Below are 25,152 nucleotides of genomic sequence, written 5' to 3'. Positions count from 1 at the left end.
CTGTAAAATCGCGTCTGATAAAATCAAATTTATCGTAATTTATCACGATTTTTTGTTCGATAATATCGCGATAAATGAACGTCGACAAAATCGCGGTACATTCCCCGATCAAATCGCAACTTATCGCGATCACTGCTACCTGGGTTCATAGATATCTATTTAACAAAACCTATTGCGTTATTTTGAGTGTCGCTAGCTCTGAAGCTGACACTTTCTCGATGGATAACGGAACGTAAAGGTTGACGCTTGTGCTAAACAGATTTTCAAAAACTCGTTCAATTCGTTGCCTCACGAAAGAACGTTAATTCATTTCAGTAGTTCCAAATGTTCCCTCGCAAATATAATTTTTGCCTCTAGGGAGATAAGAATCTGGGGAATTTCTAACTGAAAATTTTACTGATTTTTCTCCTGCAGGTGTATTTTTGCTTAAAAAATATGTAGAATTGTTTGCGTCAATTATGCAACCTTGGAATGGTTTTCTCGTTCCGAAAACGACGAATTGTTTACTGTTACGTCGGTTCTCAAATAAGGCCGATCTCCCCCTATCTAAGGTCTTTCATAGCTGTCTAATCCTGACCTGAGATTGCAATTTGCAAATATACATATTTTTTTTCTCTTTTTTGGCAAAATTTCTGGCAAAATTTCACTATAGTTTAAACTTCATCCTTGCCAACGTGTTTTTTATTCATATCTCTTCCTATGACATGTTCTAAACAGGACTAGGAGCTCTGCCAAGCGGATTTTACCAGGGTTGCTTCAAGGAAAACGCGGGAATATCAACAATATTTAATTTATCGGAGAGACTTCTGTCCGGGTTTCGCCAAGACTTCAACGGGTTGGCGCCGAAAATGTGCTTCGAGTTTTGTTTTAAAAAGGGGTTCAAGATATCGGGACTTCAGTGGGGGTAAGGTTCTTTCATATTAGCAATCAGTTTGTGTTTTAAAATGAATCTCCTCCACATCAATACTTTGAAATGAGTAACAGAAGAGATTTACATCGCCGCAATGGACCACGATTAGACATGGTTCGAATGTAAGCCCTCTGATGCGTGTTTTTAAACCAGAATTTCATGTAGAAGACAATTTTTGCATCAAAAATTACCAAAATCAACTCCTGACTAAGCTAATAACGTTTTAATTTTATATTGGTTACAGGAAATTTGAATTGCCCGGTCATAAGAAACTTAAAACTCTACATGAGTCAAATCGCGCCTTACAACAGCTTTGACAGGCTTATCATTCGAGCACCGTTCCTTTCCCAACCTTCATCGTTCAAGGTGTAAAAAATTTGCTGTAGCTGAGCCAAAGCGTCAAGATTGAGTTTGCAAGATTTTCATATTGCAGAGATTGTCACGGTAAAGTTCAGTGTGCGATATGGCTCACATATACTATTGTGTTGTCATGAGCGGGAGGTTTGAATTCACGCGTCAAGAAACATTTAAAAGCTTGGTTAGGAGTTTTCAGTAGTTTCAGTAATTTTTATGTTGCGCGAATTGTGTTTTTCGTGAAAATTTGGGTAAGAAACATGTATCAGAATGCTTAATTTTGTGCCTCGTCTAAGGGCCTATTGGAGATAAGCACTCAAGTAGTACAGTACAATGAAAATATTGAAATAAAATTGCGATTTAATGCAGTAAAATTGCAATATTTTTACATAATTTGGTCCATTAATGCCGATTTTAAATAATCAACAAATAAGTGTCATGTGTTAGATGGATAGGCAATTTACTGTGCAACGAAAAATTGCAACCTGTTTCAATTTTTGCAGTGTCCCTTCAATCAATATAGATAGGCAACATACACAACACACCAATTCATCAGGGCTTCCTGGGCATTTTCCGTCACTAAAAAGAACTCCAGCTGTGGGCGCTGTACCACCGTCCACGTCACGAGCTCAGAAGTCGAAAGTTCCGGATGTAGCACCCGGAGCAGTTGAAGCCACGGGCGTCACGGTTCTGGTAGCCGGAACTGTCGGCCCGCTGGGCCCGGAACGGGAGGTGTGTCTACACAGTCCGTAACTTTCTTTCAGTAGACCTCACGGTCATCAATATATTTTATGCTGGTTGTACAGGCACCATTAACCTATTGATATATTCACAAAGGGATGAAATCCTTCAAAAATTGTTCCATTCATTTTTAATTTAACCATCTCTAGGTACTCGTACTTTCTCCTTCAGAAAACGTGACTTTTTCAGGATGAAATGACTAACTTCATGGTTTTTTGATCTGCGTTCAAGGAAAGAATGTTACTGTTCAAATAAGAGACTGGACTTGATCATGAAGAAGAAAGTAGACGATATAGAGTGCAGTTCGCCGTGCGATGGCGACGATTCAAAAAAATGCGGCAGTGGATGGCGACTCAGCGTTTACGCAACTGGACTTACCGGTAAGCACGAGGAATGGGTCAGTTGCGCTGGTCACAGAATCGTGTTTTGATGCTTGATTCTTGTCTCTAAAACTAATAAGATATGTCCGAACAGCAACTTTCTACGTTCAATATTAGCCGAGATAGATATCGCTCATTGAAAAGTCAAGTTTCTGACATCATACACCGCGGTAAAGACAACCTTGATTTCTTCCACCTTGCTTTTATCAGTGTGTAAATGAGGAGAAGAAAATTGGTTCGGTTTTATGTCATGTTTTATCGTTTGAAATGACAATAATTAAACAAACTTTAGCCAAACTTTAAAATCATGAGTTGAACACCACCACTGACGCTGTAAGTTTGAATAATCGCGTCGAACACTGTGTGTCCGCGGCCGGCGCGGCGCGGCGGCGCAAAGCGCATAGTAGCGCCTTACAAGACCGCAGGATACTTCATGCATTGCGCGTACAGGACGGTGCGCGCGCGCCGCTCAGTAGCATCTTACAAGTCTGCATGATACTCCATGCATTGCGCGTATACCTTGGTGCGCGCTCACGTCGTTGAAAAGTCGTATTTTCTTGGTGTCGAACCTACCCCCGTTTACACCATTACCGAACAGTGCACACCGCGAGCTTGCAATCCTAGGATCACAGGGCTGCAGAGATTTTGCGATCCTGTATGTTTTCCGGTGAAAATATAATTTACGAGCGGAAACTTTTCAAGTTAGAATGATGTTACGTTTTAACGTCCGTCGAACTTAGCTATCTTCCAGGGAGACAAAGTGTACTTTTTTTATCACAAATCTGGCAAAATTTCAAGGGATATATATATGTATATTCTTGGTATCACATTCACACAAAAATGAACTCTGGCAATGTAATCTAACTTCGGCAATTTTTGAAAAATGACCTAGGTATACCTATGGTTAATGTCGAAAAATTATGGAGGGGGAAGGAGTCCACATCGGCACCGCGATGGGCCGTCTGTTGGCGATTTCCATGGGCCGCTTCAAGGAGCCAGTCCGTCTCTGGCCTGTTTAATTTATCGAATACGATCCATTTTTAAGGTAATACGAAATTGCTTGCTATCAATCTTGAACTGATCCTGTTTTCCTCATTGCAGATGTGCCCGCGAATGGAAGACTCATTGGTTGCTACTCAGATAGCCCGCCAAAAGCTACAGGAGAGGATGCTCAACTCCAACACCGGAGAGTGTTGCCGGATTTCAAAATCGATCTGACGAAGACCAATTCGCCGCGAACTTGCATGAATCTCTGTTATCAAATGGGATTCAGCTATTCCGGAGTTCAATACGAGTAAGGCTCTTACCTCCTTATAATTGCCAACATTCATGGCGAGGCTGGAAACCCTTTACATCCCCGTTTAGGGCGGTACAAATTGGGGGAGTGCTATACATCTGCGGGGTTTGGATGACAAGGCGCATAAGTGCAGATTTTGCTACTTTGAGAAATACGTGTTTGAGGTTTCGAAATTACGTGGATCCTTACGGCGGAAAGTAAGTTCAAACTGACTTTTTCATGCTTAAAAATAGGAATTTGGGTGCAAATTTTCCACAGAATATGCATTAAGACTAGTTTTACTTGAAATCATTAATATCTCAATTTGTTCAAGAACTGCACTTATGCGCCTTGTCCTCCAAGCCTCTCAAATGTGCCTTTAACAGCTCCTCTAACGGGGATTTTCTCGCTGATTTATCAACTGTTTCCTAATTTTTACGAGAACAGAGGGTGGCAAGCCTCCCTCTTGAAACTCGGCCCTCCTTGACGTATGAAATAATTATCCGAGGTCCTTAGCTATAAGAGGAAGTTCCGTACAGACCTGCAGGTTCTGCCCAATTACCCCCTCCCGTTGTAAGACAACCTTAAGGTAGACCCCGACCCTCTCCTCTTTGACCAAGTGATTTGAGACATTTATGGACGGTATCTAGGCCCCTTGCACCAAAGAGAAAATACCATTTTTCTTAAAATGTTTGGCCCCTAATGCCTGCGCTGGCTGAACGACCTATCAAACAATGGTTGTCTACGAGAGTGAAACGTAGGACGTAGAACGCACGAATGAATGTCCGTTCTCGTAGGCTACGGCCAAGGAGCGACGCCAGCTGGATCTTAATCGTCAACGGCCATACCACGTTGAAAGCACCGGTTCTCGTCCGATCACCGAAGTTAAGCAACGTCGGGCGTCGTTAGTACTGAGATGGGAGACCGCTTGGGAACACTGCGTGCTGTTGACTTCATTTTTTCCTTGGGATAGGACCTAATTGCACTTGTAGACCCCCCCCCCCCCCCGGCAACAATTTCCCCCCTTTTTTTATTTTTAAGAAACTTCCCTAAAATTTTACAAAACTCTAATCCATGTAGCGTCAATAGGAAGATGACATGCATGTAATTTAATTAGCACCTGTCAGTTTACATTGTCACTGAGGACGAGAAAGTTGTTGATTAATCACTAATAAAAAGTCAGTGTAAAGATAAACGGAATATTTGATCAGTTACACCAAAAAAAAAAAAAAAAAAAACAAAGGTTTTGAGTAATATTATTTTGTAGGATTTTCCCAAAACCGTCCGTGGGCAGGACTGGAACTTTTTGTAGAGAGGGCCAAAGGAGCACCTCATCAAGGATGGCACTAAAAGACATTCCACCCGCGGGTATCCGTATAGAGGTCACCAGCTCCAAAGTAGGGCTAGGGGAATTTTTGTGGTTCCAAAAAGAGGTCTCGAGGTCCTCTATACGAAAATTTGCAAAGTTGAGTCAACTCAGGAGCGATTTTGAGCTTTCCGCACCGATTGATTGGTCGAATTACACTCTCAAAGATGGAAGATATGTTGCGCCATTAGCAAAATCCCTCACATTCATCGGGAAGGGCTAAGCTTTCTTGGTCCCTGGCTATCCTCCAGTTTTGCTCATGAGCCCATCTGAAAATATTCTTAAAAATTGTACGCAATATTAACCCAAGTTTTGTCACAAAAAATTCAGTACGAGCGAAAATTCCGAATAACTGCAACCGTGAGATTTTTGTTTTTTAAGTTTTCATACCACCTCTTAAAATTAGATGTATTTTTCTAATGTGGTGGATGTTAATCCCTTCGTTTTGCAGGTTCGAATGTTTCTGTGCGCGTCAGGGTCCTCCACAACATAGGATCAAACCCGACGATAATTGTAATAAAAAATGCCCCGGTGACTCAGCTGAGACCTGTGGAGGAGGCTGGCGTATACAGATTTATAAGACCCCTCTAGCAGGTAAGGCACCGCATGTCACTCTATTTCTCCTTGTGTTGGTGAAAACAAAATTTAATATATTATAAAAAGGACTACCTGCTGAATTTCCGGAAGTAGACCTTGTTTTTTCAACCTTGTGCTTTCAGACACATCGATACAAGATCCATCAAGTTAGAATCTCGATTGAAATTAAAAGAAGATTTGTATAAGTCGAAAATGGGACCCTGATACATGAGTCTCGCCCAAATTATACTCATACAGACACGTAGACTTATAAAAAAGTGACATATCATGCAATAATTATAAATATACACTATGAATAAGAATGCAATGTTCATAGTTTGGAAATTTAATGCTTCGTATAACGCTTGCACGTTGCATCCTGAACTTTTACGCTTACAATTAATTAATTCTAACATCGGATGTTATTCTATCTTTCTCTATAAACCCTTTATTTTCTTTGGATTTTGTGCTCACTCATCGATAGTGAAACTAAAGCCCTGGGCCTAGATTATGATGCCTTGGAAATATCCGCTCTCACTCTATTTGTAGAAGAGGATAAACCAATATCTTTGAGTATATATAAAATAGAAGTGTAATGCAAATTTTCACAAATTTGGAGGATTATAGTTTTCTTTTATTTAAAAAAAAAATTACAGGAAATCTGCAGCATCCTAAACCGAGGTAAAACTTTTTTAATTTCAACATCTATGCTGACTCTTTTGTGTCTCTAATGATCGGGAAGCGTTTGGCACAACTTTCTCATGAAGCAATTGTTTATAATTTCAGATAAATCAGAACCAAAATTCACTGATCGCCCTGTGCTTCCGGTCAAAACTTCTGCAGCCCCAATTCAATCGACAACCCAGCGCAACAACTGTGTCTTGTCAACAACAACTGTTAAAGGAAAACGAGTGTGCAAGAATTCGGTCATTTTTTCGGACGATTTCAAAAAGTTTGACCCGAAGCGATGGAGACACGAAATTAAAATCGCCGCAAAACCGGTATTGTATAATATTTCATCCCTACAAAAAACGAAAAAGAAAATTAAACGCTTATGGTGAATCAAATAAATGTGGTGGCATGGTCAGTCATTTTCCATGGGTGGGGGAGGGCAAAGTTTAAATTTTCTAAAAATGACTTTTTTTTTTAAACAGGAACTTCTCTGCAGTTATAGGGGACGCTGAATTCTTGGATACGCCCACGTCAACACTACTGACTTTAAACATTTTTCGATGAGCTATATCTCGAAGGAGAAAAATTAGTCAATAAAACATGCTTCAGTTTCACTTCCCCCTTTAATCTCGGATGAATTTTACCGTAAATAGGAGAGTGGTACCAATGGGTGAAACATACTATCTGATCGACACCGTGGGGGCAAAATGAGATTATCATAGAGGCCTGGCCCAATGCAATGGCATGAAACGGATACATTTCAACAACTTCATATTCTGCTTTGTAATTATTCTCATCGTCACGACAGACTCACCTCATGATTTGAGTACGGTTTTCTATCAAAAACACACTTTAAGTTACGCTACATATTTATATAGGTATTTATGTTCCCGCTTAAACATTTGCACAGATCTTTATTATTTATTTTATCAACGCTCATTAAGCTAATTTAATTCTAGGATTACGAGTTTGCCATTTATGACGCCAAGCCCGAGAATACTTACACTAAAGACGGGGTTCTTCATATTCAACCAACAGTATTTGATGACAATTTCGTTGAAAACGGACGAATCGATCTCGAAAGGTTTGAACCTGATATGTTATTTAAGCTTTACTGATTCATATTCACCAATCAACTATTTATGATGTCTAGTTCAGTCATTAGAAACGGCGGTAACACCTGAAACGCCTTCAACTTTTTACTTATGCAACATAGACATCCGCGGAGCAGGTAAAGTTGCATCAGCGTTCACGTTACGACGTGCATGTTTTCGGCGTCTTTATTAAATCAGTTCCGCGATTTGTTTATTTTTGTACAGGAATTTTATTTTGTTTCATTCAGTGGATATTCTGATATCAATACTGTTTATTTTTCAAGTGCTGACAAAAATCACAAGAGTCTCTGATAGGTAGGTAAGCGCAATTATAAGAATCCTATAAGATAAAGGAAGAACTTATGTTGCCCTGATAAAGAATAAATGATAAAAATGAAACATTATGATTATTAATTTTAGATGCACAGGAGATGCTTTTAACGACGAATGCTCGAGAAACACCGACTTTTTCATTTTGCCGCCGATACAATCTGCACGAATTTCGACCAAGCAGACGTTCAGTTTCAAATATGGAATTGTTGAAATCCAAGCCAAACTTCCGATCGGTGACTGGATAGTGCCGGGTAAGTGCTCACTTATAGAATAAAATAAAATAAAAATTAAATATTTTAAACCGGAGCAGGAAAAAGATAAGAAATCTCATCATTCATTCAATAGGAAATTCACTAGCGACGTAAAAACTTACTTTCCAAAAAAATGTTCTTAACGTTTAACGTTTTTTTTCATCGATCTTACAAAAATTGGTGTCAAGATGAAATCGAAAAAATTTTACGAAGCTTTGTGTCATTGTCATGTTTCCATTAGTTTTCAAATATTTCACGGTGAAGAATCGATTATTAAGGTGTTTGTCTCGAGCACCCTATTTATCGATCCTTTCCCATAGGTTTTAATGGCAGATCAATCGATATATCGCTGAGCACGCCACTATATCACCCTTTGTTGCAACTCAATTAACACCTTCCTATGATATTCTAGAGATATGGCTGGTGCCGGCTGACAACGCTTACGGATCGTACTACGAATCTGGGAAAATCCGTTTTACGTCACGAGGAAATTCAGATTTAAAGTACAAAGACGAAACAGATATGGGATATCAGACATTGGAGGGTTCGGTAATGATGGGCTACGGACAAACAATCAAAAGTAGATCAGTTTACTACTCCAATACGAATGGCTGGCGGGATGACTTCCACAATTTCACCATCATTTGGACTCCAGGTGATCACAGTCTCTATAACCGCAGCTGTACAGTATTTCATGCAAAACTATCTGCACACAATATTTTTTTATAGTGCGATCTACTTTTTGTTTTCTTTGAACTATTCATCTAACCATAAAAAATCACTCCAAACTCCAACTTCATGATTTTATTCTCCTCGATAGCGCACAACCGAAGGCAGTTCAGAAAATTCCACCGAACACGACCATTTATACAAAAAAAATAAATAAATATAAAAAAATTAAAATAAAATAGGAAAGAAAATTTTACAACGCTACTTAAGGACAGCTAGTTGGTATGATCAAATGCCGTCTTTTCAATGGTATGAGATTATAAATCGTGTATTAGTAGGCAGTGGTCAGTTAAAAAAGCCTATAGGTATATGCAAAGCGGACATCCATGACCACAAATAGCTTTGCATCCAGGCTTAAGGAAGGTCGAGTGCCTTCACTGTATTGCATATGCAACACGCGCATCTATCAAGCTCGAATAGCTGCATCCAGGCTATACAATTAAGAAAGGCATAACGTTAGCGCCTACACGTACGCGCTGACCGATGGTGAAACTACATATCGACAGGAAACTACCAAATCATGTAACTCTATTTGCGGCGTTGCAGACTTCCTGTCATAATTTATTTTTTCATTAGAGAACTACTCAACGTCAATTCCTAAAACTTCCTCGAGTTTTTTTCTCAGTGAGAAGCTAACTCTGAAACAAACTTCAAGGAATACCTCACCTAATTTTAATTTGTTTCCTTTAAAAAAATAAAATACGAGCGGAAATTATTAAACACCAGTCAAGTACGTGGTTTAAAAGTTTCACCGTCGATATACCAAAACACGTATTTCTTGGTTTGCGATGTTGCAAATCTCCTGAAATATTTCACATTTATTAAAAAAAGGCTGAGCGTAGTTTTTAATTTTTTTTTTTTTTTGCTCTTGCGAGCATATTCTTTGAGAATTTCGCACAAAAGTGTTGAGCTTGGCAGTATTCGTTCGAAAAAATAACATGCACGTGAGAAAAAAATTTACAAAGCAAAGAGCACCACTATCGAGATCCGTGGTTTGGTAATTTCACCATCGACTTGAAACATGCACATTCATCGAGCAAAAATAGCTCCATCTATGCATTACCATTCAGGAAAATCCAGAGCCCCTTCACACTTTTGCACATACAACATGCACAACCATTGGGCTTGAATAGTTGCATCCAGTCGCCTATATCGATATGCCGTCGCGTCATGTCACGTCCGTCCGTCATAACACGGCATTAAAGTAGACTGGCGTGCAATAAATCGGTACTTTGTTGGTCTAAAAAAAGTCTGAAATATACTTTATCCTCACATTTTCCGTTTCAGATGATGTTTCATTCCTCGTCGATGGGAGGAAAAAACAGAACATAATGCAAAACGCTTATGGTTCCCGACTCAGTGACATGATTGGATTTTCCAGCTCGGAGATAAGGGTCTGGAATGCAGGCTCTCCGATTGCACCTTTTGATCAGCCGGTAAGTTTTCTGAGGGATGATATCAGAGTAAGTCCGATGTCATGCGGGGGGCACGATAAAGAATGTCCGAATAATTTGCATCCTTCCTAATGGGCATTTTATCCAAACGTCCAGCTCCAGTGTTTTGTTTTGCCTCTAAAATTGTAGAAGTATCGCCGACTTCCGGTCTCAAACGAACAAAAACGGGATCCGAAATTGTATTGCCCTTGATGTAAACGGGTTCGATGAGTGGAGAAAGCGCCGAAACGTACGAAGTGACGATCAAAGTGATTATCGCGTTTGCGTTTATGACGTAAGCTAACTGATTTAGATTGTATTCATCAGAGAGAGGAATAAATACATGAAACATACACAAGCAGCTTCGATGCAAAAATGTTAAAAAGCACGCCGACACCGAGGTCTAAATTAACTGAGAGGAGATCAAATTTGAAACTGAACAGAAACGGAATAGACCTCGTTTGCAAAGTTGGATTTAAGCATTTTAGGGCCTCTTTCGACAACTTTAATTTTAAAAAGTTGACCTGCAATTCGACTTCGGCGTCAAACCCCCTGCGACACTTAGTTTTACACAAATCGATCGAACAGGAGCCGAGATAGCATTTTAGGTCGCCACATCCGTCATCTTACATTTTCGAAAATGTGATTTGAATTTTAAATTTTGCGTCAAAAATGCCACTTGATACCAATTTTCACATGATTGATCGATCAGGAGCCTATCGTGGTATCAATGCGGCGACGCCACACAGACATAAACGATACCAGTCAAGTTACACACGCGTTAGTGCGCCTTCATTTTCGTCTGATACTGTGCAATACTTCAGAGGCTGAATAGTTGCTCAGAGCGCCTTCAAGAGTACCGCTTCGACTTGATGGCAAAGGATCACGACTGCCGCTGATATTATACCTCAGCGCGTGCGCAGTTATACATTTTCTCATCATCGACGGTGGGGTAAAAAACATTCATACCTCAATTTGCAACGTCGCAACTTCTTCACTGCCCATTTTGTATACGGATGAACGAACATGAATACTTAAAATATGCCGTAACTTTTCCAAAACAAGACGGAAGGCGTTCTTTCAATGTCTGTTATTCAAGTCTATTGTATCTTTTCCTACAAGGAGTAAGCAGCCTTCTTGACTGAAAAGCCCAGTTTTTAGGAGCCTTCTAAAATTCTTTAGGATCTATACATAAATTTTGCACATGCATCGTGGCGCGTGAAATTGCGAATTTGAAAAAAATTGACGGGGTGCATCAGCTTTTGTAGACGCCACGATGGCTTGTAGCCCCCCCTCAATTTTCAGGCACTAAGCGCGAAAATAGGTATTAAAACAGAGGTGCAATTTAGTGCAATAAGGTAATCAAATTGCAAGTTTTTGACCATGGAATTGTAATCTTTTTATTCAACTTGATCCAACGAGTATCTATTTTAAACGATCAACGGGATGAGTTCCATGTGTTAGAAAGATAGGCAATTTGCAATACAGAAAATAATCGCAACATATTGTAATTTTGTCGCAATAATGTATCACTAAGAAAAGCCCCTTCAATTAGAAGCCAGGCAATAGACACAACGCTTTGACTCACTGAAAATTATTTTATTACGTAGTCGCGATTTTTCCAACCTTGACTGCTTGATAAAGTTTAACAATTTTGTTTGCGTAGATTTTTATTGGACACGTATGATGTTTTGCTTCTAGTTCTACATCAGTCTTGGTGTCTCGGTCGGAGGTTTACGCGATTTCGAGGATGGTGCCACGAGCAACGGTCATGTCAAACCATGGACTAACACGGACCCTAGGGTGAGAGTCATCCCATACTGCCGTACTAAGGAAGACCGCCGCCGTATGAGCCTTTAGACGTTGCCGAATTTCCTTCGATAAAAACAGAATTTACAGGGAAAATTGTAAATATGTTTTTCCAAAAGCAGACAATTTTGTGCGTAGGTAATTTAATCTAAAATATCGAAAAATTTCAAGGGAAAAAATGCTTGAATTGCGCCAAAAATACATGTATTAACCAGGAAAATTTGGCAACTTCCGAATGCTTATATGGTGTTTTTCCTCAGCACGGCAGCATAACAATCTGCTTATGTTTCTTTCAGAGCGACTGAAAGGGCCGTTCCTGTCAAATCATTCAACTAGTAGTTGACTGTCTGTTAAGGTTCAACTAAAGGTTGGTGTGTCTTGTCAATTTACAACTACTGGTTGAGAGGCTGTTAACGGGCTGATTTTCAACTGGTGCTTTTTCTGCCTGTTAGGATTCAACTAGGACTTCAGACAAAACATTCGTTCCGGTTCTTCGCGTTTCACTGGTTCACAAAGAGCCTGATTTAACTACCTGGGCTCGGTTTTCGGACCCCGCCACCCGCACCCTCCTCTTTGCAGGGGTTGTTCTGTCCTCTCGTTCAACTGCTAATTGAATTTTCGGCAAGGGTTCCCAGACATTAGAAACAACCTGATGAAGGATATGAGGGAACAAATCATGTTAATGCACTATTTGGCAAGTAGTCTTTGTTCAGTAACTAGAGGTTGAAAATCAGTGACAAGACTCTCCTTCAGGTCGAACTGGAAGTTACCTTTAACTGGTAGTTCGTCAACTAGCAGTTGAGACCCGATTTGACAGGAACGGCCCACTTGACACTTTTTTGAGACCTGAGAAAATTTTTATCAAGTTCCCATGTGGCTCATCAAAACACATAACCGCCGGAATGAAGGCACACTTGAACGATACTCGCTTTCTCGTTGGGAACTTGATCACAAAGGTTTTCTACTTCGTAAAGCAATATTGTTTTAGTATTGCCTTAATATCCCCCCAGAAAGAGTCATCATATGAAAGGGATGTTGTGTAAACTTTGAAACAACATTATATGAAACAGGAATGATATTTCAGGGAGATGTTGTACCAACATTGAATGCCAACATTTAACAAAATAATAATGATTGTGATATCTTCTTGTTTGAATGTTTATTTTTATCGTTCCTAACAAGAGAGAAAGCCTGAGCTTTTTCACGAAAAATACCAAGGTTATAAAATATGAAAGGATGAGAATCATATGGGCTCAAATAATTGCGCTGCAGTATTTCACTTAGAGATTTGATAATTTACTCAAGAAAGGTTGAAAGTTGCTTCAAAGTCCTTTGTCAATTTTTTTTGTTTGGAGGAAAATTCCCTGAAACACTTTTTTGAAGGCAAGTGAAAAAGTAATAATGTCTACTCTACATATTTGATTCTTTTGTTTGCAGGCTTTACTGAAGTTTTGGAACCAGCGGAGTGAATGGTTACCCACTTGGCAAAAGGAAACATCTCTAGTCGTTAAATCAATCAAAGTTACAGCTTTATAGTGCTTCAGGACTACGTCTCAAATGTGGAGGCATAATTTTTCAGCCTTTTACACAAGTCTGAAATCAAAATAAAAGACTGCATTCCTCTTTGTCAATTTATACCTCAGGAAAAAATGTATAAAAATCAACAATCAACCCTCATGATCTTCTTTCTTAGTGGTTTTATTACAATACCCAGATGATTCAAGTTTAATACATATAAGTTTTTCTAATCTTTTGAGAAAGAAGTTGGATGGCAAGAGGGCAGATACTTGTTTATTGAAATCTACAACTGAGTAAAAAACTGCCAAATAAGGACTGCTTACTCATTACCTCAAGAATAATATTTACCTACTATGTTCCGTTTGAACCAGTTTAGAAGGGTTCATCAGAAAGGGATACCTAAAAGTAAAAAAATACGATGTGGAAACCCTGGTAGAAAACTCAACTCCACACCCAGCCTTAAGAACAAATTCTGACAGAGTAAAAAATCAAAAATAAAGAATTTACAAATTTCCCACCACTCCAAGAAACTATGATATCCTTATTATTATTCTGTCCTTGAGAGGAAAAACAAGGATTGCACGTACATTGCCATACAATGAAATAGGAGATTAATGCAAAAGAGGCTTAAATTGAGACATTTCAAAGTTTGATTAGGGTTTAAAATGATCTTGGTAGTAGGATCTCCCCATAAATCTAAGCCGGATATTTGAAACTTGTGAAAGTTTTAAGGTCACCTATATGAACAACCTAGATGAAGAACCTAAACAAGTGTGACAATTATCAAAAAAGTAATATGATGTCATGTTGTTGAGAAAAGTTGGTAAAAAAAAAAGTTTAGATTTGAGAGAACAGCAAAACTATGAAACTTACTCTAAAAAACATCTTTTATTAAAAGTTGAGATGAAAATGAGAAAATTAATTAAAATTAAAAATCACACAAAATTAGAACAAATAAAGGAAATTTAACTAAACACATTGTAAAAACATATTTGATGGTTCAATTTGGAAGCAATTGATTCTATCTCTGAATCATAAATGCAATGACAAAAAAATAAAAATAAAAAAAGATGAAGTATATTTAATAGGTAAAAACGTAATAGAAGAGAAAAATAACGTTAGTGCAATAGCCAAATTTCCATATTCTAATTCAGCAGAGGCATTTATCAATCATTTATCTTGTGCTGATATTAATCAACTCCAACGAAGTACTTGTATCATGGTTTCTTTAATCAGGGTCTTGTTTGGTGGTGTCAGTGTAGCACTCTTGAAAATGTGTGCGTGACTAAGTGATAACTACAGAAGAAATATGTCACGTATAATCTACTGTATTACACAGGATGATTCCGACCTATAAGTTTTGCCATGAAGCAATAACACTGTGAATTTAAGATTAAGAAATTTGAGTTTCGACTAATGGTCTTCTCTTCCGAGGATCTAAATACAATTGTGTTGCAACTGACCCAACTCCATCAATTGAATCAATATAACGTGCAACATGAAATTCCGATTGTTTACTTTAATTATTTACTTTCCACGTTAACAAGGTTGGTTTTGGTCCTTTAGGCTGTGCAGTAGGAACGAGCTTAACAAATTAAAAAAAAAAAACATACCAATAATTGCAATTAACTGATAGTGAAATACTGGATTCAGTTGGAGGTAAAAACAAACGTAGTTAACTTAGCATCATTTCTTTTTTTTCGTTTTATTAGTATTCTGCTCCGTATTGGCTGGGGCTGCTTTTCCTTTTTTTGCATCATCAGATCTAGGTTTTTGCCACTGGAGAGGTTTCTTCCGGTAAATTGGCCATGGGGGCACGGCAATCTGAAATTAAAAAGAAGTAGATATTACTGATTTAATACAGTATGTATGTAAGCTGTTACAAAAGTTACTGTTATTTCTTCACTGAGAGCATCTTTTCCTTTCCTTGAGGCACACATTTTTCAAGTTCACTCATCAATACTTCTTTGCACGCCATGTTGCTACAAAACTTTATCATGCAAGGAAAAAAATAAGACTAAAATATAAAGTCATGAATATAGGAGATTTTCATGTCTGCTTCTCAAAATCAAATAAGAGTTTTACCTCTCAAGAGGTTTTCAAAAATGAATTTTACTTCTAGCTTCTGGTGTGATGTGATTGATAAAAAACAAGATAAAAAAGAGATGAAGATGCTTAACAGGCTTTGATGATGATTGACTGATTATTGTGATGATGGAACGAGATTGGTAGGTATGTCTATTCAAATTATGCAAAGATTTGAGCTACAGGCAAAGAATGCGGTAAATATGAGTGAACAGATTGGCCCAGATATTCCGGACCACATTTCACCAAAAACTGCTGTTTGTCAAACCGCCGTCAACACCTACCAAGCGGCGAGTAGGCCTTCGGCCATGCTCGGCAATCTTCGTAGCCAATCAGGTTGCCGCTCGCCGCGCGTAATCTCGAAGAAGGTTCGGCTCCTACACCACCTTACACTTTTCGAATTTTGGATTTTGGCATTCGGCCTGATTCTCTTTTCCTCTTTTCCGTAATTAATAACAATAAAAAATTCATTTAATCATTACTTAGCGGCACCTTGTCCAATTTGTGCCTAGCGCCTCTACAACTTTGCAAATTTGGACGTTACCTTTTGAACATTTCATCCCTTCCCTTTGAAATTACTTTGAATAAGTACACTTCACATATCACACGGGACTTTTATCTGCATATTTACTTGGCTTTATTCGCAAAGGATCTTTTAAGAAGTAAATTCTTTCGATAACTTATTGGGGATGGTCAAGTCACCAATTAGGGCCCGTCATTCCATGCCATTATTTTTACAGGACTAGGTTTCTTACCTATAATTTGATGGGCACCGTGAGAATAATAGATAACCGTATTTGATCCGTGCCTTAAAAAATGAACTGCTGGTGGCAGAACCATCTTGGTGATGTTCATTAGGAATTTTAGACTTTATTCTATTTTTTCAGCAGATGAACCTTACATGGTAACTTGTAAAGTTTTGCCTCATTTTCCTTGAGTTCTACTTAGTTTGATGCCAAAAAACAAGAAAATTCATGGAGAAACGTGCCTTAAAGGTGATAGTTCCCCCTCATACTTACTATCAGAGTTCCAACGGAAAAAATCTTGTTGTCATAGGTAAATACGGTTTCCATTGCTTCTTCAGCTGTTAATAGACAACTATGCGGGTTTGCTGGAGAATTTGGTGACTGCTAGGATTGTTAATTAGTATCTCCGAAGCCTGGTTGTTATAGCTAAACTTAAAGCATTGGCTTCAACGCATCGCAAAACCAGAACCTTGGAGAGACCAGTGAACATCCATGAGAAAGTGAGTGAGGAGCAAGGTACCTAGCATTGTACATCCGTCTGGTTTTCACAACTACCGTTCCCAGGGATTTAGGATTCAGATTCGCACATCAACCAGTAAGCTTTTCTCCCAATCATCTTGATATAGAGGCAGCTATGCAAGGCGCAGCCAGGTAGTCCAATGCTCAAGCCACTTAATCAACACAAATATTATCCTAACTTACAACAAAATGACTTGTTTCTTCTCTAACAATGGAACCGGAAAATGTTACTTTGAATGCGCGAGAAACTTCTTTGGTCGAGATGAAGAAACGTAAATGAAGAAATGAGTCCGGAACATCTCGACCAGGTACAGGCCGCTTTGTTTACATTAGGAGTCTGGAGTATCTCGCCGCAATTTCACTTGAAATCACCATGAACAGATCAACGGGGTAACTGATATTTGATTTTACGAAAGGGATAAATGTTAGACGCGGACGAAAGTTCTTTTGTCGAGGTGAAGAAACGCTAACGCTGAGAAATTGAGTCTGGAACATCTCGAGGAAGTCCGCTCTGGGTACGCTTTGTTTATGTCCGGACTATGTCGCCGTTCGTTTGTTTACATTAGGAGCGAGTTTGACACCGATGACAGACTTTGGTTTTTGATGAAAATTTGGTCTGGAATATCTGGGCCAAACGCAAAAACCGGTAAATATGGTGGAATATGATGATGGAAACTGACAGAGCTATTTTACTCACAATTGTAGCTAAAATAAAACCGGCTCCAAGAATATATACTGTTTGAGAGAACCGTTGAATTATGTAACCCCATATCAAACCAACAGCCTGAAAAAATAAAGATTTTTGTAATTCAGAGAAGAAAGGGAAAATTTACAGGACACATCATAACAAACGCACAAAAACAAAAACACATGTAAAATTTCAAAACAAAATTGAATAAAATGTAAGATGGGATTTTCATGTCATAAAAAAGGTGTCTCAATAAGACCGGATTGGCAGTAAAATGAGCTGAGAAAAAATTTGTTTTGCCGAAAATTTTACATCAAAAGACTAAAATCCCTTTTCCACTTTGACAATCACAAATAATGATAAACTTTTACTTTTTGCAGGAAAATAATTGTATCTCCCTTAACTATTACAGTGACAATCATGTTCCATACGAATGGTAGAGGTTTAATACATCAAGCTTATAACTTACACCAAATAGAGTGATGATAATTTTGGAGTATTTTTCAGCTCTTCTTTGGCCATCATAATCCTGAAATAAAAATAAGAAAAAATATATTTATTCAATGTTAAAAGAAAAATCACTCGACTCAGAAAGAGAGAAAAAAATATAGCTCTTCGGCATTGAAAAATCTGATTGACACAAAAGTAGATTTAAGTATTGGTGCGTAGAGTATGCTGATAACTTCAGGGTCATTCATGAAATTTTGCACTAAAAAATAAGTTATTTAAACCCTCAACTTCTTACTACAGAGATTTGCTAAAATAGAGTGGATCAAAAGACTTGCTAACACCTAATCACAGATTTATGGAAATATTGGAAACAGAAAGACTGCTCGAAAAATATTAGGACTTTGAAGCTGAATTTCAAGGTCTATAAAAAATAGAGGACCTGATTACTTTCTTCATTATGTAGTTACAGAAAGTTCTGCTAGAGCCCCAGGATTTGCAGTTTAGATATGAATTGTTTTCAAGCTGTGGATGTAATTATCGCTTCCAGATAGATAGCTCAGATGCGAAGGATATGGAAAAGATTGATAAGAACATGTAACTGGTCAAAAAGCAGGCCAAAAACTACAGCTGATTGGAGAGTAAATATACTGTTTGTAACGCATGTTTAAAATTGTTACCTGACAAGTACTTTAAGCATCATTCAGAATGCATAGGGTATTTCTGAAATCTTCTTCCGAATATCATTAGAAGGCGAGTTCATCGGTGTGTGAAAGCAACGTCAGAATCAATGGTACCTCAAGAGATGGGTATTTGAGCACAAGCTCAGTGGCCCAATTATTGAAGTTATATCTGCCCGACACAATAAGACATAGTCCTATCTTAACCATGCAACATATCGCAATTCGATGCCTTACTGGGCTGCTTTGAACTTCCAATAATCGGCCTGGTGGGCATTTGCACAACTCAAAGGATTAGCAGTTTATTGAATAATTTAACAATACAAACGATTTCTACTTAACATATTTCTAAATATTCTCAGTGCAATAAACTTGATCTATGCTAGTGCAGAGCAGCGATGAAGAATGATAGTCTTAAATAAACCACTAAAACTCACCATATGCAATGGAATTTCAAACCGATCAAACACATTCATTTTGAAATTGGATACTGCCTTAAAATTTTAAACGTAGAACAATACTAAAATTATACTAGATATTGAATATTGATTGCAACTAAACCCACGTCATGATAAATTCTTATCAAAAGCACATAAACATCAAAATTTTAGGTTAACTTTGCGCCGACGTAAACAAAGAACATCACCATCCAACAATCAACATAGTTTTTCGCGTTTCACCAGCAATCGTAATTTCCAACCTCTTTCCCGATCCTGCACGCGTAGTTGAAGCCTGTGTTTTTCAGCAAGATTTCTTCAATTTTATCCAATAGTTCTCCAAAATGGTAGGTCAGACCCTTTTATCATTCAAAATTACAAGTTTCTGAAGAGTTTAAATCATGCCGGAATCTAGAACCACCCCGCAGTTCTCCGATAATGACCCTGCACACGTGTGCCACAGGTCCGGACTTAGGCCTCTGTTTGGCGTGAATGATCCAAATTATCCCTTTTTTGTCGTTTAAATAACTCAATTTATCTCCTACATTTTGAACTATTTACTCCTTATGTACCTCATAAGCTGGACAGCTTTTGATTCAGCAAATGTCTCTACTTAAGCCCAGCAACATAGGATACTGTTACTGTCATATCTGTCAAAAGTCATCAAATGGCCCACGGTGAAATTTTCATTTTTCACGTAATTCCTGTAATCAAATTATTCAATCTGTCCTATGTGTGCTCAGAGTTGGCTTTCATTAAAGTCTCACCATCAAAGGGAATCAATGATTTGGAAGTTTTACTATGAAATAATGACAGTAAGATGGTAGCGAGACAAAGGCAAATTTCCAGTCCATAGGGAGATAATCTTGAGTCAAGAGAAACTATTCTGTATCTATATTAGATAAACTTCAGATAGGAAGACATCGCATCAGTGTACTTTCAAAGCTTCTGTAGGAGTAGAGGCTCCTAGATGTACAACCTTCTAAGTTGCGCCAACGAAGACAACGCCAATTGACACAATAACTATCTAACTCACTCAGCCAAATTTGCCCACATTCACCCCTCTTCTCAAATTTTATCCCATTAGTGTCTCCAAAGATTCCTGTAATGCTTTACTGAATTGTTGACAGACCTGTAAGCGGAGGAATGCTGGACGGTCCAAACATGGACGTGGTCATGTCAAACCTGTTCGTTGCACTAACTGTGCCAGATGTGTACCAAAAGACAAAGCTATCAAGAAATTCGTCATTCGTAACATCGTAGAGGCTGCAGCTGTCCGTGATATCACTGAAGCTAGTGTTTACCAGTGTAAGTAGTTTTCCTAAACTTCTCTTCATGAATTAAATTTAAGCAATCGAGGGACAAGAGAGACATCAATGGTGTAATTCGATATGTGATGACGCAGACTTCCTGTCATACTTAATTTTTTAAACGGAAAACTACTTATCGGCAATTTTTTCAAACTGCCGTGATTTTTCTCCTTTGTGCGAAGAAAATTCTACGAAAACTTTAAGGAATGATGTCAATTTGTTCTCCTTTTGAAGAATAAGTTAGAGGCGAATATTTTTAGACACCGCAATCGAGTTGTGTGATTGCGGACTAACATCATTGACATCTGTCGCTCTCTAACTCATTATGTCAGCAAGCATCCATTTCTCTAATTCTTTTGTATATTTGTATTTTATTCCCTCAACTTTGACATCATTAATTATTCAGTATTTATAACACTCCCAGTTATTGGTTCTCAAGTGTTTTACATATTCTTGTAGATTATGATAAATTGCTTCTCCAAGACATTGGCTGTCAAGTAGCGTAAAAGGTAGTGGTAGCTCTTGTCCCTCTATCACGAAGATTCACCCCTTTAAAGCTCTTCAATTTTTTTAGGAGCAATTCACGTTCAATTAAATTACTTAGGTTTGTTAAATCACTTTAGGATCTTGAGGTAAAAATTCCGATCATTAAAACCTTGGTTCCTGAACATGTGGAAGGGTCCTGGGAAATCACTATAAGCTGGTATCCCAATAGTCTCATCTCTCGTTGGGAATAAGGTCTTCAGTCTCCAGGCTTCTTTTTTATGGATGTTGCATCCAAGAAGGAAGCAAAGAGTATAATTTGAAGTAAACTTAAAATTCTTTGTCCCTAGAATACATTCTATCCAAATGAGTGGCCTAAATGATTTGCTATTGATGCCCTCAGCATGTGCTGCATAGTAAGCACGGATTGTGCCTTTTTAAAAACTCCATAGTACTTCCATCTGTTATTCTATCTGTTATTTTCTGTTCGTCTCGAGCAAATGGCAATTTCAGCTTGGTATGTGAGAACAAATCCTGATTGATTGTGTACCCAAGAATGCCAATGTATTTTGCTGAATGAATTTTAGACCTGTTAATATTAATATGTGCCGATTCATCTTTCAATTCCTTTGGCATTGAAGGAAGCAAACAATAAATAATATTACTCAACCAAAATCCTAGACAGGATTTTAATGCATCTATTTGAATGTACAACTCTTGTACCATGCTGTATTTACCCAACTGTAAAGTTTATCTCAAAGAGGAGTAAGTGAAAAATCGTAAAGAAACTGGGAAAAGGAAGGATTTACTGTGTAATTGACTTGATATGATCCGTAGAGCTTTCTCTTACCTTTTATGGTTGGAGCAAGTGTTTTCACCCAAATCTATTTGTATTTTTTCCAGCCTACCAACTCCCCAAATTGTACGCCAAGCTCCACTACTGTGTATCTTGCGCCATTCACTCAAAAGTAGTCCGAAACAGGAGTAAAGCCACCAGACGTATCAGGACACCACCACAGCGTGCTTTCAACAGGGTAAGTTTCTCATCTATGTGACCTTTATTGGCTTCTGTACATTCAGTGACTTATGATCATGATGGAACTGCAGTGATTATTTTGTTGTAATTGCACAAGCTAAATCTGAATTTGAGCACCATGAACCAGATAGAGCACAGCAGAATCTGTTGTAACTATCAATGACTTCAACTTACCTGTAGCAATGTGTCAATTGATTAGCACAAGTCTTCCATTTCAAGCTTCGGTAGAGAATTTACTTCTAAGACATGGTTAAGTTCAATTTTTGGAGCTTTACAAGGTCAGGAGGTTGTGAAAAAAATTAATCAGAGCAGTCATCGACCATGTCACAAATTTTAAACACCATTATTGTTCAGTATTTTTTAATTTTTAAATTAAGTTAATCTCAGTTATCCAACGTTTTTGAATAAAAACGAAATTTTAGAACAATCATGTGAAAAAAAAAATTTCACAACATTTGGCAGTACTGCAATCACCTCTTCATCAATGATTCTTGTAACCGCCACCAGATAGCACTGGCTTACCATTAAATCTATGAAAGTTTAGAAATACTCTGAAAATTCCCTAAATACATTAGGCTAACAATTGATTCATTAATAAGGTTCAAGTGTGACACCTGTATGAGCATATTGAGTTCAGCGTCACAGTGATGAATTGTTTTATCACTGTTCCAGAAGATCGATAAAATCAGAAATCTTGCTCAAATATTATGTGTTGATTTTCATGTAATGATTAAGCTGGCCTTGTTGTATATATTAAAGGATGCTTGCTTTATGGCATACAGGGTTCTAGAACCTTACAGCTTATGGGTATCTAGACATACCTACTCTGCACACAATTTTTGGACTGAGAAGTTGTTTGATGTTTTAGAAATTTGGTGCTTCTCTCCTAGAATACTTAACATCCTGTACTCAAAAACCTATCGCTGATTCAAGATAAGGCTTGAATTCTGGGTCCAAACTACTTTTCTAGTTGTGGTTTCAAAAAAGTAATTGCGTTGATTCTCATTATTTCGATCTGGGTAACATTGTTGTTTCGATGGTGAAACTACCAGACCACGTATCTCTGCTTGCGTTGTTTTAGACCTCCTGTCATACTTTTTCTTCAATGGAGAACGACTCAATGTCAATTCTTGAAAACTTCCGTGTTTCATCTTTTCTATGCAAAGAAAACTCAGAAAATTCCAAGAACTGATATTGATCCGCCCCCCTTCAAATAAAAAGAAATCGGTAGTGGAGAATTGTAAACACTGCAAACGAGATACGTCATCTGGTAGTTTCACTGTTGATATATTTTTATCAGTATCGTGATTCGCAACACTCAAGCAATGTAGAAATATTCTGAACTGTCATGAAAACTTTATGATTGTTAGGTCAAACAAAATAGGACTCATTTTTTTTTTTTTTAAATGTCTTACAATTATTGCCTTTTAATGAGTTTTTCATTTTTTTTGTCAACAGAGTGATGCCAACAGGCAAGGAGGTCCCCAAGTCAGGAAGTAATTTGGCTTCATTCAGAAGAAAACTTTGACGACCACAAAATGAAATTGTATCATTAAGTTAACTAAGTCTATGTTTTATTATTCTTGAATAAAGTTTCTTTTATACAAGCCATTCATTGAATCTTCTAGTTCAAGCAAGCCGTAACCTTTGATATGATGGAAATCAATTTTGCAAAATTCTTGTGGCCCTCTCTAGCCACCAGTAGTAATGGCCTTGATTCCTTTGTTGTAAACGTATCAATGATGATAATGAAAATATTTGCACCTTACAAGTTCACGATTTTATGACATGATAGTAAAAAGATGCCTTAAAAAAATCCATATTGAACTTTATAATGGTTACCTACAGTATCAATAGAAAGGTCCAGAACATTGCTAAGTGACATTTTTGAGAAAGTGGAAAAAACTTCTAAAAGCTTCCATTGGTTTTGATGAGTCTTTTTTTATGGTTATGTGGCAGGCTAAATCAAATTTTCAAAAGTTCTTTTCCCTTGATTTTTATCCTTTTTTAGATCTTTTTATTTATTTATTGAATTTAACCGTCATATTTTTGTGAAGATTGGTGTAAGAATAGAATAATAGAAATGACTTAAGATTAAACAAGCTAAAGAATTTATTTTCTTGACGTAAATGAAGAAATTCTCACATAAATATCTAGCGAAAATAAGAGAAGAACAGTTAAAACCACTTGCCTACTGAAACTGAATTAGGTAATCAATTTAATTGAAACTGAAGTGTGGCAATAATAAGAAATGAAAATCAGTTTGCCCTTTTAGGTACTTCTTAAAAAAACAAAAAAGAATGAATTTTTGGAGGAAGCTGCAAAATTGTACTACTTTGCTCCAGCCGATTCAGCAAAAAACTCTCAAAACCATTGCAATTAAAGTGAATTTCTCACAGAGTACCGAAATGACTGATATTTCATATGGGCACAAACGACATTCTTCTGAAATGTATCTGGTATCTAAAACACTGAGCTGACTCTCGAATTAAGGGGCTTGGAGGACAAAGGGCATGAGTGCAGTTTTGAGATATTAATGGTTTGAAGTAAAACTAGTCCTAATGCATACACAGTGAACAATTTGCTCCCAAATTCCAATTTTTAAGCATCAGAAACATTCTCTCCATCATTAAGATATAAATAATACCTAATGGAACTTCAAACTCATATTTCTGGAAATTGCAAAAACTGCACTAATGCGCTTTGTTCTCCAAGCCCCACAATGATTAGTCCCTCAAATACGAGTTTATACGATTGTGAAGTGGCAAAAGGTCACTTTTAAGTGTCAGCGAAAAGGACCATGCCACCTTCATATTTTAGTATGTTACTCTTTGGTAAATCCATTACAATATATTCAAATGAGAAAGTGGCAGTCGCTTTCTCTCACTCCTGAACAATCAGTTTTATGACTGAAAAAAGAGCGATTTCTCGAGAAAATCATAAAACTTCCTCACTTTCGGCCGCCGGTCGATCACTCGATCAGGTGAAAACCTTTCATGAATACTTCGAACGAAGACGTCTTTTCATTGGATAGACGATCGAGAGTTAATATGGGCATGCATGACGTTGTTCTAAGCTATTTTAAGTTTTGATGCAAGCTGGGGCCCAAAACCCCTTAGAGAGACACATCCTTTCTCTAAAAAATCTGTGGTTTATGAAAGGAAAGTTGGCAATAGACGAAGTTGCCCACAGCGTCATTCCTTATATTAGCAAGGTAGACTAGTTTTCCTACTTACCTACCACTTCAAACTACAAATTCTCCTCATCGCGATGTAAGGA

General features: G+C 37.7%; 3 protein-coding genes and 1 non-coding gene across 4 annotated transcripts in view; 3 read left to right on the top strand and 1 right to left on the bottom strand.

Annotated features, from left to right (window-relative positions):
* Positions 1 to 13,602, top strand: part of LOC109031490 (uncharacterized) — a 46,388-nt gene extending 32,786 nt beyond the window's left edge. Inside the window, exons 24-34 of the mRNA XM_072299623.1 lie at positions 718 to 904; positions 2,237 to 2,385; positions 3,487 to 3,679; positions 5,479 to 5,621; positions 6,390 to 6,604; positions 7,235 to 7,359; positions 7,790 to 7,953; positions 8,366 to 8,608; positions 9,970 to 10,118; positions 11,817 to 11,918; positions 13,362 to 13,602. Of these exons, the coding sequence (XP_072155724.1) occupies positions 718 to 904; positions 2,237 to 2,385; positions 3,487 to 3,679; positions 5,479 to 5,621; positions 6,390 to 6,604; positions 7,235 to 7,359; positions 7,790 to 7,953; positions 8,366 to 8,608; positions 9,970 to 10,118; positions 11,817 to 11,918; positions 13,362 to 13,460 (1,769 nt within the window). The 3' untranslated portion in view covers positions 13,461 to 13,602. The remainder of the gene's footprint in view (positions 1 to 717; positions 905 to 2,236; positions 2,386 to 3,486; positions 3,680 to 5,478; positions 5,622 to 6,389; positions 6,605 to 7,234; positions 7,360 to 7,789; positions 7,954 to 8,365; positions 8,609 to 9,969; positions 10,119 to 11,816; positions 11,919 to 13,361) is intronic.
* Positions 4,496 to 4,614, top strand: LOC140224562 (5S ribosomal RNA). Its single transcript, XR_011899843.1, has one exon. It is a non-coding gene; the product is annotated as a 5S ribosomal RNA (ribosomal RNA).
* Positions 13,603 to 14,311: 709 nt separating the features above from the next.
* Positions 14,312 to 19,216, bottom strand: Spase12 (Signal peptidase complex subunit Spase12). Its single transcript, XM_019043028.2, has 4 exons — positions 19,045 to 19,216; positions 17,950 to 18,009; positions 17,490 to 17,576; positions 14,312 to 15,266 (listed from the first exon to the last, which is right to left on the bottom strand). The coding sequence occupies exons 1-4, from the start codon at positions 19,081 to 19,083 to the stop codon at positions 15,129 to 15,131; spliced, it is 324 nt and encodes a 107-aa protein (XP_018898573.1). The 5' UTR covers positions 19,084 to 19,216; the 3' UTR covers positions 14,312 to 15,128.
* Positions 19,217 to 19,243: 27 nt separating this feature from the next.
* Positions 19,244 to 23,484, top strand: RpS26 (ribosomal protein S26). Its single transcript, XM_019043027.2, has 4 exons — positions 19,244 to 19,391; positions 20,175 to 20,352; positions 21,741 to 21,871; positions 23,332 to 23,484. Exons 1-4 carry the CDS (start codon positions 19,389 to 19,391, stop codon positions 23,371 to 23,373), a joined length of 354 nt encoding a protein of 117 aa, XP_018898572.1. The 5' UTR covers positions 19,244 to 19,388; the 3' UTR covers positions 23,374 to 23,484.
* Positions 23,485 to 25,152: the final 1,668 nt, after the last annotated feature.

Source organism: Bemisia tabaci, chromosome 4 (genome assembly GCF_918797505.1).
Source record: "Bemisia tabaci chromosome 4, PGI_BMITA_v3".
NCBI lineage: Eukaryota > Metazoa > Arthropoda > Insecta > Hemiptera > Aleyrodidae > Bemisia > Bemisia tabaci.
The sequence above is the reverse complement of the archived record's forward strand: the minus strand, read 5'-3'. Positions and strand labels throughout refer to the sequence as shown.